At 57.2% G+C, this 12,048-nt stretch overlaps 2 protein-coding genes across 3 annotated transcripts; one reads left to right on the plus strand and one right to left on the minus strand.

Moving 5' to 3' along the window:
- Positions 1 to 2,260: 2,260 nt before the first annotated feature.
- On the minus strand, positions 2,261 to 5,309 carry APOC3 (apolipoprotein C3). 2 transcript variants are annotated; one of them, XM_036859142.1, is made up of 4 exons: positions 5,285 to 5,309; positions 3,947 to 4,014; positions 3,658 to 3,781; positions 2,261 to 2,571 (listed from the first exon to the last, which is right to left on the minus strand). In XM_036859142.1, exons 2-4 carry the CDS (start codon positions 3,999 to 4,001, stop codon positions 2,451 to 2,453), a joined length of 300 nt encoding a protein of 99 aa, XP_036715037.1. In that variant the 5' UTR covers positions 4,002 to 4,014; positions 5,285 to 5,309; the 3' UTR covers positions 2,261 to 2,450. The 2 variants fall into 2 exon arrangements, with proteins under 2 accessions (XP_036715037.1, XP_036715036.1); XM_036859141.1 differs by lacking the exon at positions 5,285 to 5,309 and adding an exon at positions 4,654 to 4,741.
- A 3,824-nt stretch (positions 5,310 to 9,133) lies between these two features.
- Positions 9,134 to 11,762, plus strand: APOA4 (apolipoprotein A4). Its single transcript, XM_036859282.1, is given in 4 exon segments — positions 9,134 to 9,342; positions 9,709 to 9,835; positions 10,638 to 11,101; positions 11,104 to 11,762. Coding segments are annotated over 4 exon segments (1,137 nt in total). The 5' UTR covers positions 9,134 to 9,293; the 3' UTR covers positions 11,601 to 11,762.
- The last annotated feature ends 286 nt before the right edge of the window (positions 11,763 to 12,048 follow it).

A 12,048-nucleotide genomic window follows, 5' to 3' on the forward strand; every position in this document is an offset into this window, starting at 1 on the left:
GAAATTCTCTTTGGGGAGAATGAGGTTGGGGGGCTGGGGGGAGTGACGCTGGAGGGGACTCCAGGGGGGCGTGGCCAGAGGGCAGGGACACCTGTTGATTTCCCAGTGGAGTCATCAGCTCTGAACTGGGGCCTCTCAGGGCCTTAATGCTGGAGGACCTGCTTGGCCGGGGGGCTCAAGAGTGGGGACAGAAAGGAATTAATAGAGGACCAGGCAAAGCGACAGATAATCCAACGCAGGTGCCCAGAAAGGGCCTCAAGCAAGAAGTAGTGGCTTTGCTGGGAGAAGTGGGTTCCCTGTCCCCAGCGTTTCCCGTGGGCAGAGGACAGGAGCCTCCCCCAGCCCTCCTACTCTAGGGCAGGTGAGGCCGACAGACTGCAACGAGCCACTGGAACTTGAACGATTTGGGCAGGTTCAGATGAAGGGCTTGGCACTTGCTCCTTCATCCTTTATTAATGCAAAAAAATACTTTAACAAACACGTCCCTTTTCCTTTTTCACAAGGGCCTCGTGCCATTCCTCACACTCCCACCCTGCCTGGAAACAGCCGCTGTTTCCTCGGGCTCAGCTGTGCCAGCTCCATCCCTGGGGCTCCAGCCCTGCCAGCCACTCTTTTTCTGGCCTGAGTCAGAAAAATCATCACCACCTCTTGCAGGTAACTAGCACATTTTAAGCTCCAAAGTGTTTTCACATCTATCATCTTACTGCATCCTTCCCCAGATCCTGGGTAGACTGCCATGAAATCGATGGTATGGATGCGGAAGCTGGAGCTTGGAGATGTGAAGTCACTTCCCGGGTTGAAGAGCAGCGTGGTCTAGATTTTGCCCCTTTTAGACCTACGTGCTCCTGAGCATCCATGATTAGTAAAAAAAAAAAAGAAGTTTGTGGCCAGGCATTCAAGTTCATATGGACTTGAGTGTTTACAGCCGGCCCCTCTTCACACTCAGGTATGCACACCCCCATGTGCATGCTTGTGGCTTCACAGACCTGCAAAGGTCTGGGCAGTGCATTCGCGGAGCCTTCCCTTCCCTCTGCCCTCAGGGCCTTTTGCCCTGGTGCTGGAAGATCTACCCTTCCTCTACCTCCAGTGTATCTTAACAGCTCTTGGATAAAGGAGTGGGCTTTTTTAGTTCCTAACCATCCTGAGCTACAATAGGTGTCAAGCCCAGATTTGGGTGAGAACATTTTCCAGGTGTGGGTGCTGGGATCCCTGGCCAAGTTGGGCCCAAAGAGAAGCCCCGGTGGACTTCCAAAGAGAGAGCAGACGTCTTCCAGTGGGGCTGGATGTCCTGATGCCACCAAGATCGGTCAAGGAGCCTTTGACACGTGGCATGGGAGTAACGAAGCCTTATTCTGTGTCAGCTGAGCAGAATGTGGACAGCTGTCCTGGGCCTGAGGTCCAGCTCTGCTGCTTGCTGACTCAGTGACATTGGGCACGTGCCTTCACCTTTCTGAGCCTCAGTCTTGTCATTGGAAGAGTGGGGGGTTGCTCAAGTAGTCTGTGGTTCTGGACCCCTCTGACGTGAACATCTGTTGGGTAGTGGGGACACAAGGGGTGCAGCCTGTGTTGGGTGACCTTGGGTTCCTCCTTAGTTCTCAGGACACTGGCCCCCCCCCCACTCCAATCCTGGTCCCAAGAGGACAATCAGCTCAGCCTGTAGTGACAATGGCAGCCATTTACCAGGTGCCTTTGATGTCCCAGGTGCTGTGCAGTGTCTCCTTTCCTTCATTCATTCTCAACAAACCTACAGTGGATGGGGTATCATTGTACCCACTTTACAGATAAGAGACTGAGGCTGATATGAAGTGATGGAGCCAAGACTAGAGCCCAGATGTATCTTACTTTAACTACTACCCCTCGGCCTCCTTCCCTCAAGTGTGGTTGAGAGGGCCAGGTGGCCCGGGCAGGGCAAGTCAACTCCAGAATTTTGATGGACACACAGAGTCTCAATTCTGATGATGACATAAAATGCCAGGCGCAGGGCCTGGCACAGAGCACACACTCAAGACATGTTACACAGCACTTGACAGTTTATCAAAGTCTTGCCAAACCTAGCATCCCCTTTGCTCCTCCACGCAAACCTGTGGAGGCAGGCAGGGTAGGTAGGGTCATTCCTACCTTACCCCAAGCAGCTGCTAAGAGGTGGGTGGGACACCAGCCCCAGGCTTGCCTGAGTTGGAGTCAGTCCTGAGCCCACCCGCGGAAGAGCCCCGGCCCATTCCCGCGCCCAAACATACATGGCACGCGTGGGACATCCCACTCATGGCAGCTTCTTGTCCAGCTTTATTGGAAGGACAGCACACCCCGGGGGTGGGCCAGGTCTGGGGTGGGGGGGGAGGGCACTGAGAATGTCGTCCCTTTCAAGCGACCTTTGGGGGCAGCCCTGGGAGGCTGCAGGACCCAAGGAGCTGGCAGGATGGATGGGCAGGTGGACTTGGGGTACCGAGATCTCAGGCGGCCTCAGGTGAAGGCAGTGTGGGGTTCGGGGCAGAATCCCAGAATTCAGAGAACTTGCCCTTGAACGTGCTCCAGTAGTCTTTCAGGGAGCTGAAGCTGTCGGTCACCCAGCCTCTGGGGGTCAAATCAGTGAGGGGAACAAACAGGGTGGGGATGAGATCCGGTCTCTAGGCAGTGGCAACCATGGGGCTCCCACCATATCCCCACTGCCTCTCCCACCACCTTCTCAACTCCACCCAGCAATGCCCCAAGACCTCAGGCAGGAACCCCCTACAGCTGCCACCCCAGGAAAAGATGCCAAAGGTGATGATGGGACCCCCAGCACAAGCCAAATCTGAGTTTCTCCAGGTGGGGGCAGACCTTTGTGCCACGTGGGTCTGAAGCAAGCTGGAGAGGAGTGATTGAGTGGGGAGATGTGTAAGGTCAGGACTGCCGTTCTAGTCTAGGCAAATGAGGCCCCCTAGAATTGTACATCCCCGTGGCTCTGAGTGGGGCGGGGCCGAGGGAAGCCGTCTCTCATTTAGAAAATCATCAGAGGGTTGATTAGCTGCCTGAAATGGGGCAGGTCCCTTGGTTAAGTGAGCCTTGGTTTTCTCATCTGCAGAATGGGGAAAATAATACCTACTCCACAGCGGGTTCTGAGTACTAAAAATGTTTGTGAACGCCTCTGCTATGGAAATGCCGGCCAATGCGGGTGAAGTGGAGGCGGGGAAGGGGGCTGGGGAGAGCAGAGGACTAGTGGGCAGGGGCAGGGTGGGAGAGGAAGGGCCGACTTCTGCTCACACGGGCCCCAGGGCTTGGAACGAGGCAGAAACACACACACACACACACACGCACGCACGCACGCACGCACGCACGCACGCGCGCGCGCGCGCACACACACACATACACACACACCGGGCTAAAATTGGGTCGGGTGGAGCCAAACCTAGAGCCAGACTATCAGAAAAGGAAAATGGAAGTGAAGGCTGAATGGCCTTCCTCAGAGCCACGCGGGACACGGAGGGAGAAAGGAGGGACGACAAAGGGATAAGAGGCGGGATTTGGTGCCCTCTCCCTGCGAGGGAGCCTGTTTTACAGACAGAAAGGCTCAGAGAGGCGCAGGTCCTTGGTGGCCATGGGAGAGCCACAGCCCTCCTCCTGGGCTCTCACCAAGTCAGGGGCAGGTGGGGGGCCGGGGGCAGGGAAGGGAGGGCGTACCTGGCCTGCTGGGCCACCTGGGACTCCTGCACGCTGGTCAGTGCGTCCTTGGCAGTCTTGGTGGCCTGCTTCATGTAGTCCTGCATTTTGCCCAGAAGGGAGGCATCGTCTGCCTCGGAAGCTTCTGTGAGGAGAGTGGGGATGAGTGGGGTGGATTAGCCTCTGGGGAACCCTTGGCTCCTGCCCGGCCACTCATCAGGGCCCGGCATCCCCAAGCCACCTGTCAAGGGTCCTCCAGACAGATAGCGGCCCATTCCCCGCCCCCAGCCCGGTCCCACCAGCTGCTTACGGGCAGAGGCCAGGAGCGCCAGGAGGGCAGCAACGAGGAGGACCCGGGGCTGCATGGCACCTTTGTTCCTGCAGGGAAGTGTCCTGTGAGGGGTGCCCCATGTCCCCCCACCGCCGCTGGGCCCTCCCTGGGGAGACGCAGTGGCCCTTAAAGTAGGACCTGAGCTGGGTCAGGCCAGGAGGAGGAAGGACCTGTTCCCGTCCTAGTATGGGAGAGGCTAAGAGCTTTCAGACAGGGTACTTGGGGGACCCAGGCCAGAGAGAGGGAGCAGTGGCATGGAGCAGAAACCCCACCAGACCAGGAATCAAGACACCTGGGTTCTGGCCAGGTTTCCACCACTAAAATGCTGTGTGACTCTGGGTGGCTTTCTGTACCCTTCAGACGTCAGTTTTTCTGCCTGGGGTGGGACTGGGGTGTCTAAGGCTTCTTCGGGTCCTAAACATGCAGAATGCATGGAAAATGGAGCCAGTGCCCGCCCCAGTTCTGCCACTACGCTCTACGTAGCTTTGGGCAAGTGACCTTCCCCCACGGACCTCCGTTTCCCCAGAATGCCTTGGGAGGGGATGCTCATCGAGCCCTAAGGCTTCCTTGGTTCTAGCAGGCTCTTCTCCAGGCTTTGCTGGCTGGGCTGGGCAGGGACCCCCGCCTGGCCCCCACCATCCTGCTCTCCTTTTCCTCCTCCTCCTCCTCCCCCCAGGGGGCATTACCTGGAGCAGCTGCTTCTTGGGACGAACTGAGTAAGCAGGCAAGAGGGTTCTGACCTGTTTTATATTGTCCCCAGGGCAGCGGGCACTGAGGGCCCAGGGAGCCGGGCAAAGGTCACCTGCTGATCAATCTAGACCAGGGCCTGAGAGAGGGTAGCCAGAGGCAGTCAGGCCTGCTGGGAGTTGGGAAATCTCTAGAAAGCTACGGGTGCCCATGCTGCTCTCTGCCACCCCTGCAGCCCAGATGGGCTCAGGACCCGGGGGTGGCGTGGGCCTGGGGAGACCCCATTCCTCCTGAGCAGCCTGGCTCCTCAGGGAGAGGCTGGCGAAATGGGAGAAGGGATTAGAGGACAAACCTCAGCCCCTTCACCACTTGGGCTCCAGGTCCTTCCATCCCTCCACCCCCCCAGCCCCAAGCCCTGACAACAGCCTGCAGGGGTGTGGGTGATGTGAGAGGGGGATGGGCGTCCTCGGACTTGGGAACAACTCAGCGGGTCGGGATGGGGTGGTCTAGAGTGAAGTCACAGAAGGCCTACGGGCAGAGGCTTGATCGGGGAGGGGGGACACAGGTGAGGGCTACACAGCCACCTCCCCAGCACCTCCGTCTCTGGCTTCAGTCCCTGGTGCTGCTTACCCAGAAGCCTCCTTGAGCTGATCCCAGAGCAGGGGGTGGTGGGAGAAGGTCAAAGGCCGCTCTGAGTCCCAGGCCTTTATCCTACTATCCCCTCCTCCTCACCTTGCCCTCTGGACCCACTGATAACATTCTCTGGGACAGGATCCAGGCTCATGGTTGGGGCCCTCCCCAAACCTGCGGCAGCTGGGATTGACCCCCAGCGCTGAGTACTCTCACCTCAGGCTTTCAGCTTCCTCAGCTTGGAAATAACGGCCCTCATAGTCCCCTGGCTGGCTAGGCAACGGAAAGGAACCAAGGTTGTGGTGAGGGCTGGTCTGTGGGGCGAGGGGCCAGACGAGCTCTACAGGGGCAGTCAGCTGTCCAGGAGAGGCCTGGGCCCTTCTCGGGGTGAGGTGTCCCTTGGGCCCACACTGGGAGCTGTAGCCTGGATGGCAGGATCAGGGGCCTTTGTCTTCTGGATGTGAAGACGTCAGAGCCAAGAAATTCTAGGTTTAAATGATGACTTTGGCACTTACTCATATGACCCAGGGCCAGAGATCTAACATCTCAGTGCCTCGATGTTCTCCTCTGTAAAATGGGGCTAGAATACCGATATGCCAGAATCGCGGTGAAATGTAAATGAGATATGTACAAAGCAGCTGGTCCATGGAGGGGCGGCTTCAATAAATCTCTCTCCCTTTCTCCCAACACCCTTGTCCTTCCCTAGACAGCATAGTCTGAAGGCGGGAGGAGCCTCCAATGTAGAAGTAGAGCTTTTGACAGGCGGCCGGCTTCTCAGGAGGAAGCGGACTAAACCCACAGTGTGAAAATCACAGGCCTGAGAAAGTGACCTGGCCCTACCCTCAGAATTCTTTATCTGTGGCTGAGACTTGAAGTTTCTCCATACAGATTCATTCCTTTGACATATAGACCTTGGTATCTGCTAAAATACAAATAGATTTCTGCTGAAGTAGACATTATTAACCCCATTTTACATGGTAAGAAACCTAAGGCAGGGCCAGAGGCATACCCAAGTACCCATAGCCATCATTGGCAGAGCTGGGAACCAGAATCCAGGTCTTCAAATAGCCACGCTGGTACCAAACCACTTGGAGAGATGAGACCCTTGGAGATTTGTGTCACTCATTCATCAGAGTCAACCCGTTTCAGATCTCTTCCTGAGTACAGATTTTGGTGATGGGGTGGGGAGGAAAGGAAGTTGAGTAGGAGTTCACTGAAGGATTTGGACATTGGGGAAGGTAGAGGGCAACTGTGTCCCACGTCCCTCTTCTGTTCTGGCCTGTTTCCTCGGCCCCAGAGGTGAGGGCCACAGTGGGAGTGCAGGTTCCAGGCTGGGCTGGGTCATGCTAGAATGGGCTGGCTGGAGCCCTTGGCCCTGTTTCCTCCAACTCTCTTTCCATGCGTGTGGAGGGTCTGGAGGAGCTCGTGCTCTCTCTCCTGCACGGCAATGGGCCACTGATCCCAGGGAGGTCAGAGGACGCGGGCCGAGAGACCCGGGCGGTGAGGGTGCCGAGCTGGGCAGGAGAACCCTGGGTGTGTGGGCCCACGCAGCTGGGTGGCGACATGCCGTGGCGCCTGGGACCTTAACTCTTTCACAGGGCTTGGCACCTTTGTGTGCCTGTATCCCTCCCAGCAGCTCCAGCTGGGTCTCAGTAGGGCTATCTCAGTAAGGGTCTTATCGGTGGCCCAGACTAAGCCACCTCTCCCCGCCTTCTTCTCTCCCTCCCCCCGACCATGGCTCCCCTGGAATGAGGAGACTCCTCTAAGCTTGGCCCCCAGACCACAACTGGTGGTGGGAGGAGAGGAGGAGGAGGACGAGGGGGAGAAGGCCTGACCGGCTGGGTCCAAAAATGGTCCCCTGGGGTTGGATTGACTCTGCTTCCACTTGTGTCCGAGTGAGGCTTAGCACATGAGCCTCTGTGACCCATGCCCCTGCCACAAGGCTGGACCGGGCAGTGCTGATTCAGTGCTGCCAGCCAGAGGCCCGCTGCTCAGACTGTAAGTCCGGGAGGCCACGCTCAACGGAGTGTCCTTGGTGACTCATTGCCCTCCTCACCTCTGGCCTGGAGGGGGGAAGGGATGGGGCACTGACCTTTACACCCAGCCCAGGCTGGACTGTGCCTGATTCGGGCGTGTTGCAGGGAGGTAAAGCTTTCAGGGGTAAAACATGGCTCGTGCTTGATGAGCACTCACTCTGCTCCAGGCACCATTCCCGGCATTACTCAGATGATATCCCTGACTCCCCAGGAGGCGGGTACTATTCTATGCCCTGCTGAGGCAGATGGGGCTCAGAGAGGTTAAGTGACTCACCCAAGATCACACAGTCAGTACGTGGGGAGCCCACACGCAAACCCAGGGCGTCCGACTCCAGCACCGGAACCCTTAATAACTACTGCGTGACGGCATGGGCTGCTCCAGGAAGGAGTAGCTCCCTGACACTGGAAGTGACCATGGGTGGTGTGGGACACTGCTGGGTAGTGGGGACTCTGCAGAAGGGGTGCAAGCATCAGAAAGCCTTCCAGCTGTCTTCCATTCCATGATACAGCAAGCCACTTCTGGTATACGAAAAAATGGAGACATGGAAGTCAGGGTTAGCACAACTGTGGTCTATTCCAATGGCAGACCACTGGAAGCCCATCTACGTGCCAGGCACTGCACTCACAGAGGGCAGCCAACAGTGCGATACGATGGATGGCTCATCTCATAGTCTTCTCACGGTGAGTGTGTGTGGTCCAGCAGAGGGGCCCAAGCCGACCAGGCTGTGTCGCCTTCTTGGTGGATAGCTTCCTGTGTGTGTCCTCATTTGGAGAGAACGTTGGAAGCCCAAGTAGAAGATCTCCTGGACACCACCACCATCCCCATCATCCCCTGGTGAGAGGCCCCCTGAGAGCCTCAGGTCCTGTGATTCATCACAAGCTGACTGCTCCCACCCAGGGAGTGTGGCTGGAGAGGTGGGCAGGAATCAGGCCTCGGGCCAGCCTGCCCCTCACCCTGCATCACGCCTGCCTGGTGACCCCCGGAGGGTTGGGTCTAACTCTGCCACTCTCACTGGAGCGGTGAGCACTCTACTGTATTCCCTGCTTTGATCCAAATCAGGAAAATAGTAATATTATTATTAACAACAATAACAACTAATTTTTAGTGCTTACTCTGTCAGGCACTATACTACTCACTTCACCAGCAATATCTCATTTAATATACCCAACAACCCCATTTTTCAAAGGAGAAACTGAGGCTCAGGGCTAGGCCAAGTTGAATCACTAGACCAAGGTGACACACTTGGCAGTGATGGGACATGAAGCACACTTACAGTTAACACCTTCAACACGGGACACCCCCCAACTCCACCCACCTTCCCAAAGGCTTGTAGGGGTCCCCTGCTCCTGGGTGCACCTTGACCAGAGCCCTGGATCTCAGCTCACTGCCCGCACCTGTGGCCCTAGATGTCCCAGTCCAGAGTCTGGCGCTCTGAGATGGAGTCCAGGTTGGGGGGATGTAGGAGTGGGGGGCCACTCCTCACTGGAGCAGACAGAGGAGCTGTGAACTTTGCCTCCCCCTCACCCCCACCAAGCCTGGCACAGACTCAGAGCTGCCACAGGGCCTCTGGGGCAACAGTCCCAGGCTCAGGTGTTCCCTAGGCCTTGTTTCTCCCCCAGCTCATGGCCCCCCACCCATCCTCCCTTCAATGCTGGGTGGGGCACGTGCACAGAGCAGCTGCTTCTGACTGCTGCCTGAGCTCCAGTCTGCCGTCACCTTCCACGTTGCCTTAGGGTCACAAAAGTCCAAGAGGCCTCCTGGGAATGTGTCACCTTCCAGCGTGGAGTCACAATGGGGAAGAAGGCGGGGAGGACAGCCCGGTGGGGATTTAAATGTCTGGCTGGCTCTGAGCTTCAATCAGTTCGAGCAGCAGCATAGGTGAGCTGCCTGAGAACCTCTCCTTTGGCCCCCTCTGAATCCAGGAAGGATTCAGTGCAGTAAGAGACTTTTCCAGCCCAGCAAGGAGCCCAGGATGTTCCTGAAGGCTGTGGTCCTGAGCCTGGCCCTGGTGGCTGTCACCGGTGAGTAGAAGCTGCCTTTGGATGGGACTTTCAGGCAGGACCCATCTGTTGCATCAGGCAGGGAAGGGTGGAGAGTCTGGGGCCAAGGTAAGAGGACAGTTCCGAGTGCCTGTCAGCCCACAGCTGGATGCAGGCGGCTGCCTGGTTGCCACCTGGCTCACAGGAGAGCTGGTCCATTCACAGCAGTGGGCCCCCTGGCATTGGTGCTATACCTATTTTACATACCCCCATGGCTTCCAACTAGCCAAGCGCAGAGAAGGAAATCAGTGGCTGGGCTCCCCCCATCATCTGGCCTGCAGCTCAAGGCTGGTGCAGAGGGGCAGGGAAGGAGACAGGTCCTCATGAATTGCTCTGTTTTCCACCCAGGTGCCCAGGAGGAGGTCAGTGCTGACCAGGTGGCCACTGTGATTTGGGACTACTTCAGCCAGCTGAGCAACAATGCCAAGAAGGCTGTGGAACATCTCCAGAAGTCTGAGCTCACCCAGCAGCTCAAGTAAGAGGGGCAGAGCTTGCAAGGCGGAGCTTCTTAAAGGCCATGCAATGAGTGGGCAAGGGCTGAAATCGGAGGCAGGAGACCTGAGCTTAGGATACCCACTGCCCTGCCACCAACTCACTGGTGACCCAAGGTCTCCAGACCTGGGACCCACATATACAAATAGAAAAGTTGGGCTGAATAATCCCTGCTTTAACTTTCTAGAGCATGACGAATGACCACATCTTAGTATTGAGGCTCGCAGAAGAAAGGAAGGGAAAGAAATGTCGTGTGAGCTGGCTTCTAATACATTCCAGAAGGACAAGCCTCTGTGAAATCATGGGAAGGGAGGTGGGGATATTTGGCAAGCTTCTGAGGGTGGGCACATGGCATGGAAGCCAGCACCTGGTGTAGCTAGAAGATGCTGGAAGAGGTCCAGAACATAACATTCTACTAGAGAATGTGATCTCTGTCACAGCACACCTGGGCTGGGGAGGACCTCGGAGTCCACACTTTTTACTTTACAGGTAAGCAGAGGAAAGCAAGCTGCTCCAGGTCACATGATAGGTAGATACTGTGACTCAAGCTCAGGGGGAGACTCAGAGATACAAGTTCAATGTTAATACCTTAGTCTATTACATCCATTTGCTCAAATCATGATCCACCATAGGGAAGGCCACAGGGGAAAGATGGGTGAACTCAGTACCCTGCACACTCATCTGTCCTAGGCAGGTGTGTGTAAGGTGAGTGCTATGTAAGGAGTCAAGGTCCTGGCATGGAATGCCAAGCATAACGGTGGCCCCCTTGTGTCCTTCCGCCCCAGCACCCTCTTCCAAGACAAACTTGGGGAAGTGAACACCTACACGGATGACCTGCAGAAGAAGCTGGTGCCCTTTGCCACGGAGCTGCACGAACGCCTGACCAAGGACTCAGAGAAGCTGAAGGAGGAGATTCGGAAGGAGCTGGAGGAGCTGCGGGCCCGGCTGCTGCCCCACGCCAGCGAGGTGAGCCAGAAGATTGGAGACAACATGCGCAATTTGCAGCAGCGCCTGGGGCCCTACGCGGAGGAGCTGCGCACCCAGGTCAACGCCCAGGCCCAGCAGCTGCAGCGCCAGCTGACGCCCTACACCGAGCGCATGGAGGCGGTTCTGAGGCAGAACATGGACAACCTGCAGGCCTCGCTGGCGCCCTACGCCGACGAGCTCAAGGCCAAGATCGACCAGAACGTGGAGGAGCTCAAGGCGCGCCTCACGCCCTACGCCGACGAGCTCAAGGCCAAGATCGACCAGAACGGAGGAGCTGCCGCCGCCTGGCCCCCTACGCGCAGGACGTCCAGGGGAAGCTCAGCCACCAGCTCGAGGGCCTGGCCTTCCAGATGAAGAAGCACGCCGAGGAGCTGAAGGCCAAGATCTCGGCCCGCGCGGAGGAGCTGCGGCAGAAGCTGGCGCCCCTGACCGAGAGCGTGCGCGGCAACCTGAAGGGCAACGCCGCGGAGCTGCAGAGGTCGCTGGCCGAGCTGAGCAGCCACCTGGACCAGCAGGTGGAGAAGTTCCGCCACACCGTGGGGCCCTACGGCGAGACCTTCAACAAAGCTATGGTGCAGCAAGTGGAGGAGCTCAGGCAGAAGCTGGGCCCCCTGGCGGGGGACGTGGAAGACCACCTGAGCTTCCTGGAGAAGGACCTGAGGGACAAAGTCAACACCTTCTTCAACACCCTCAAGGAGGAAGAGAGCCAGGCCCACGCCCTCACCGCCCAGGAGCAGATGCTGGCCCCTTTGGCGGGCTGAGCTGCCCCCGGTGCTCCTGCCCCACCACTGACACCTGCCCTGCCCTGCCCCCTGTCTGTCTGTCTGTCCCAAAGCATTTCTTGTATAAACCCGTGGATACCTGTCCAGTGCAAAGTGACACTGCCTCTTGCTACTCAATAAAGCTGCAGAGAAGCTAGCCCAGTCTGGTTACAATGTGAATTCTTGGTGTTGCAGGGCCTGAGATGAGAGCTTTGCAATGCTTGGCAGGGGGCTGCCAGGGGATGCTTAGAGGGACACGAAGGCTGGGAGGTGCGACGGGGGGAGTGGGGAGGGCAGGGCGTGCTGGGAGAGGTGTGGGGATAGCTCTAAGGGGGAGGTGGATAAAGATGTCATGTGTTATCCACAAATGAAATATGCAACCCATTTATATTCACTTAGCCAACAAATGTCTTCAATTAAGTACATTCACCTCGTTGTGCAACCATCA

The sequence above is a fragment of the Balaenoptera musculus genome, chromosome 8, assembly GCF_009873245.2.
Source record: "Balaenoptera musculus isolate JJ_BM4_2016_0621 chromosome 8, mBalMus1.pri.v3, whole genome shotgun sequence".
In the NCBI taxonomy this organism is placed as follows: domain Eukaryota; kingdom Metazoa; phylum Chordata; class Mammalia; order Artiodactyla; family Balaenopteridae; genus Balaenoptera; species Balaenoptera musculus.

Excerpts from the sequence above, each read along its gene's own strand:
- APOC3 (XM_036859142.1), bottom strand. The coding sequence starts at position 4,001 with ATGCAGCCCCGGGTCCTCCTCGTTGCTGCCCTCCTGGCGCTCCTGGCC. Across the intron at positions 3,782-3,946 it reads GGCGCTCCTGGCCTCTGCCC|AAGCTTCCGAGGCAGACGAT; the intron begins GTAAGCAGCTGG and ends CTCTCCTCACAG. Across the intron at positions 2,572-3,657 it reads CAGGTGGCCCAGCAGGCCAG|AGGCTGGGTGACCGACAGCT; the intron begins GTACGCCCTCCC and ends TTTGACCCCCAG.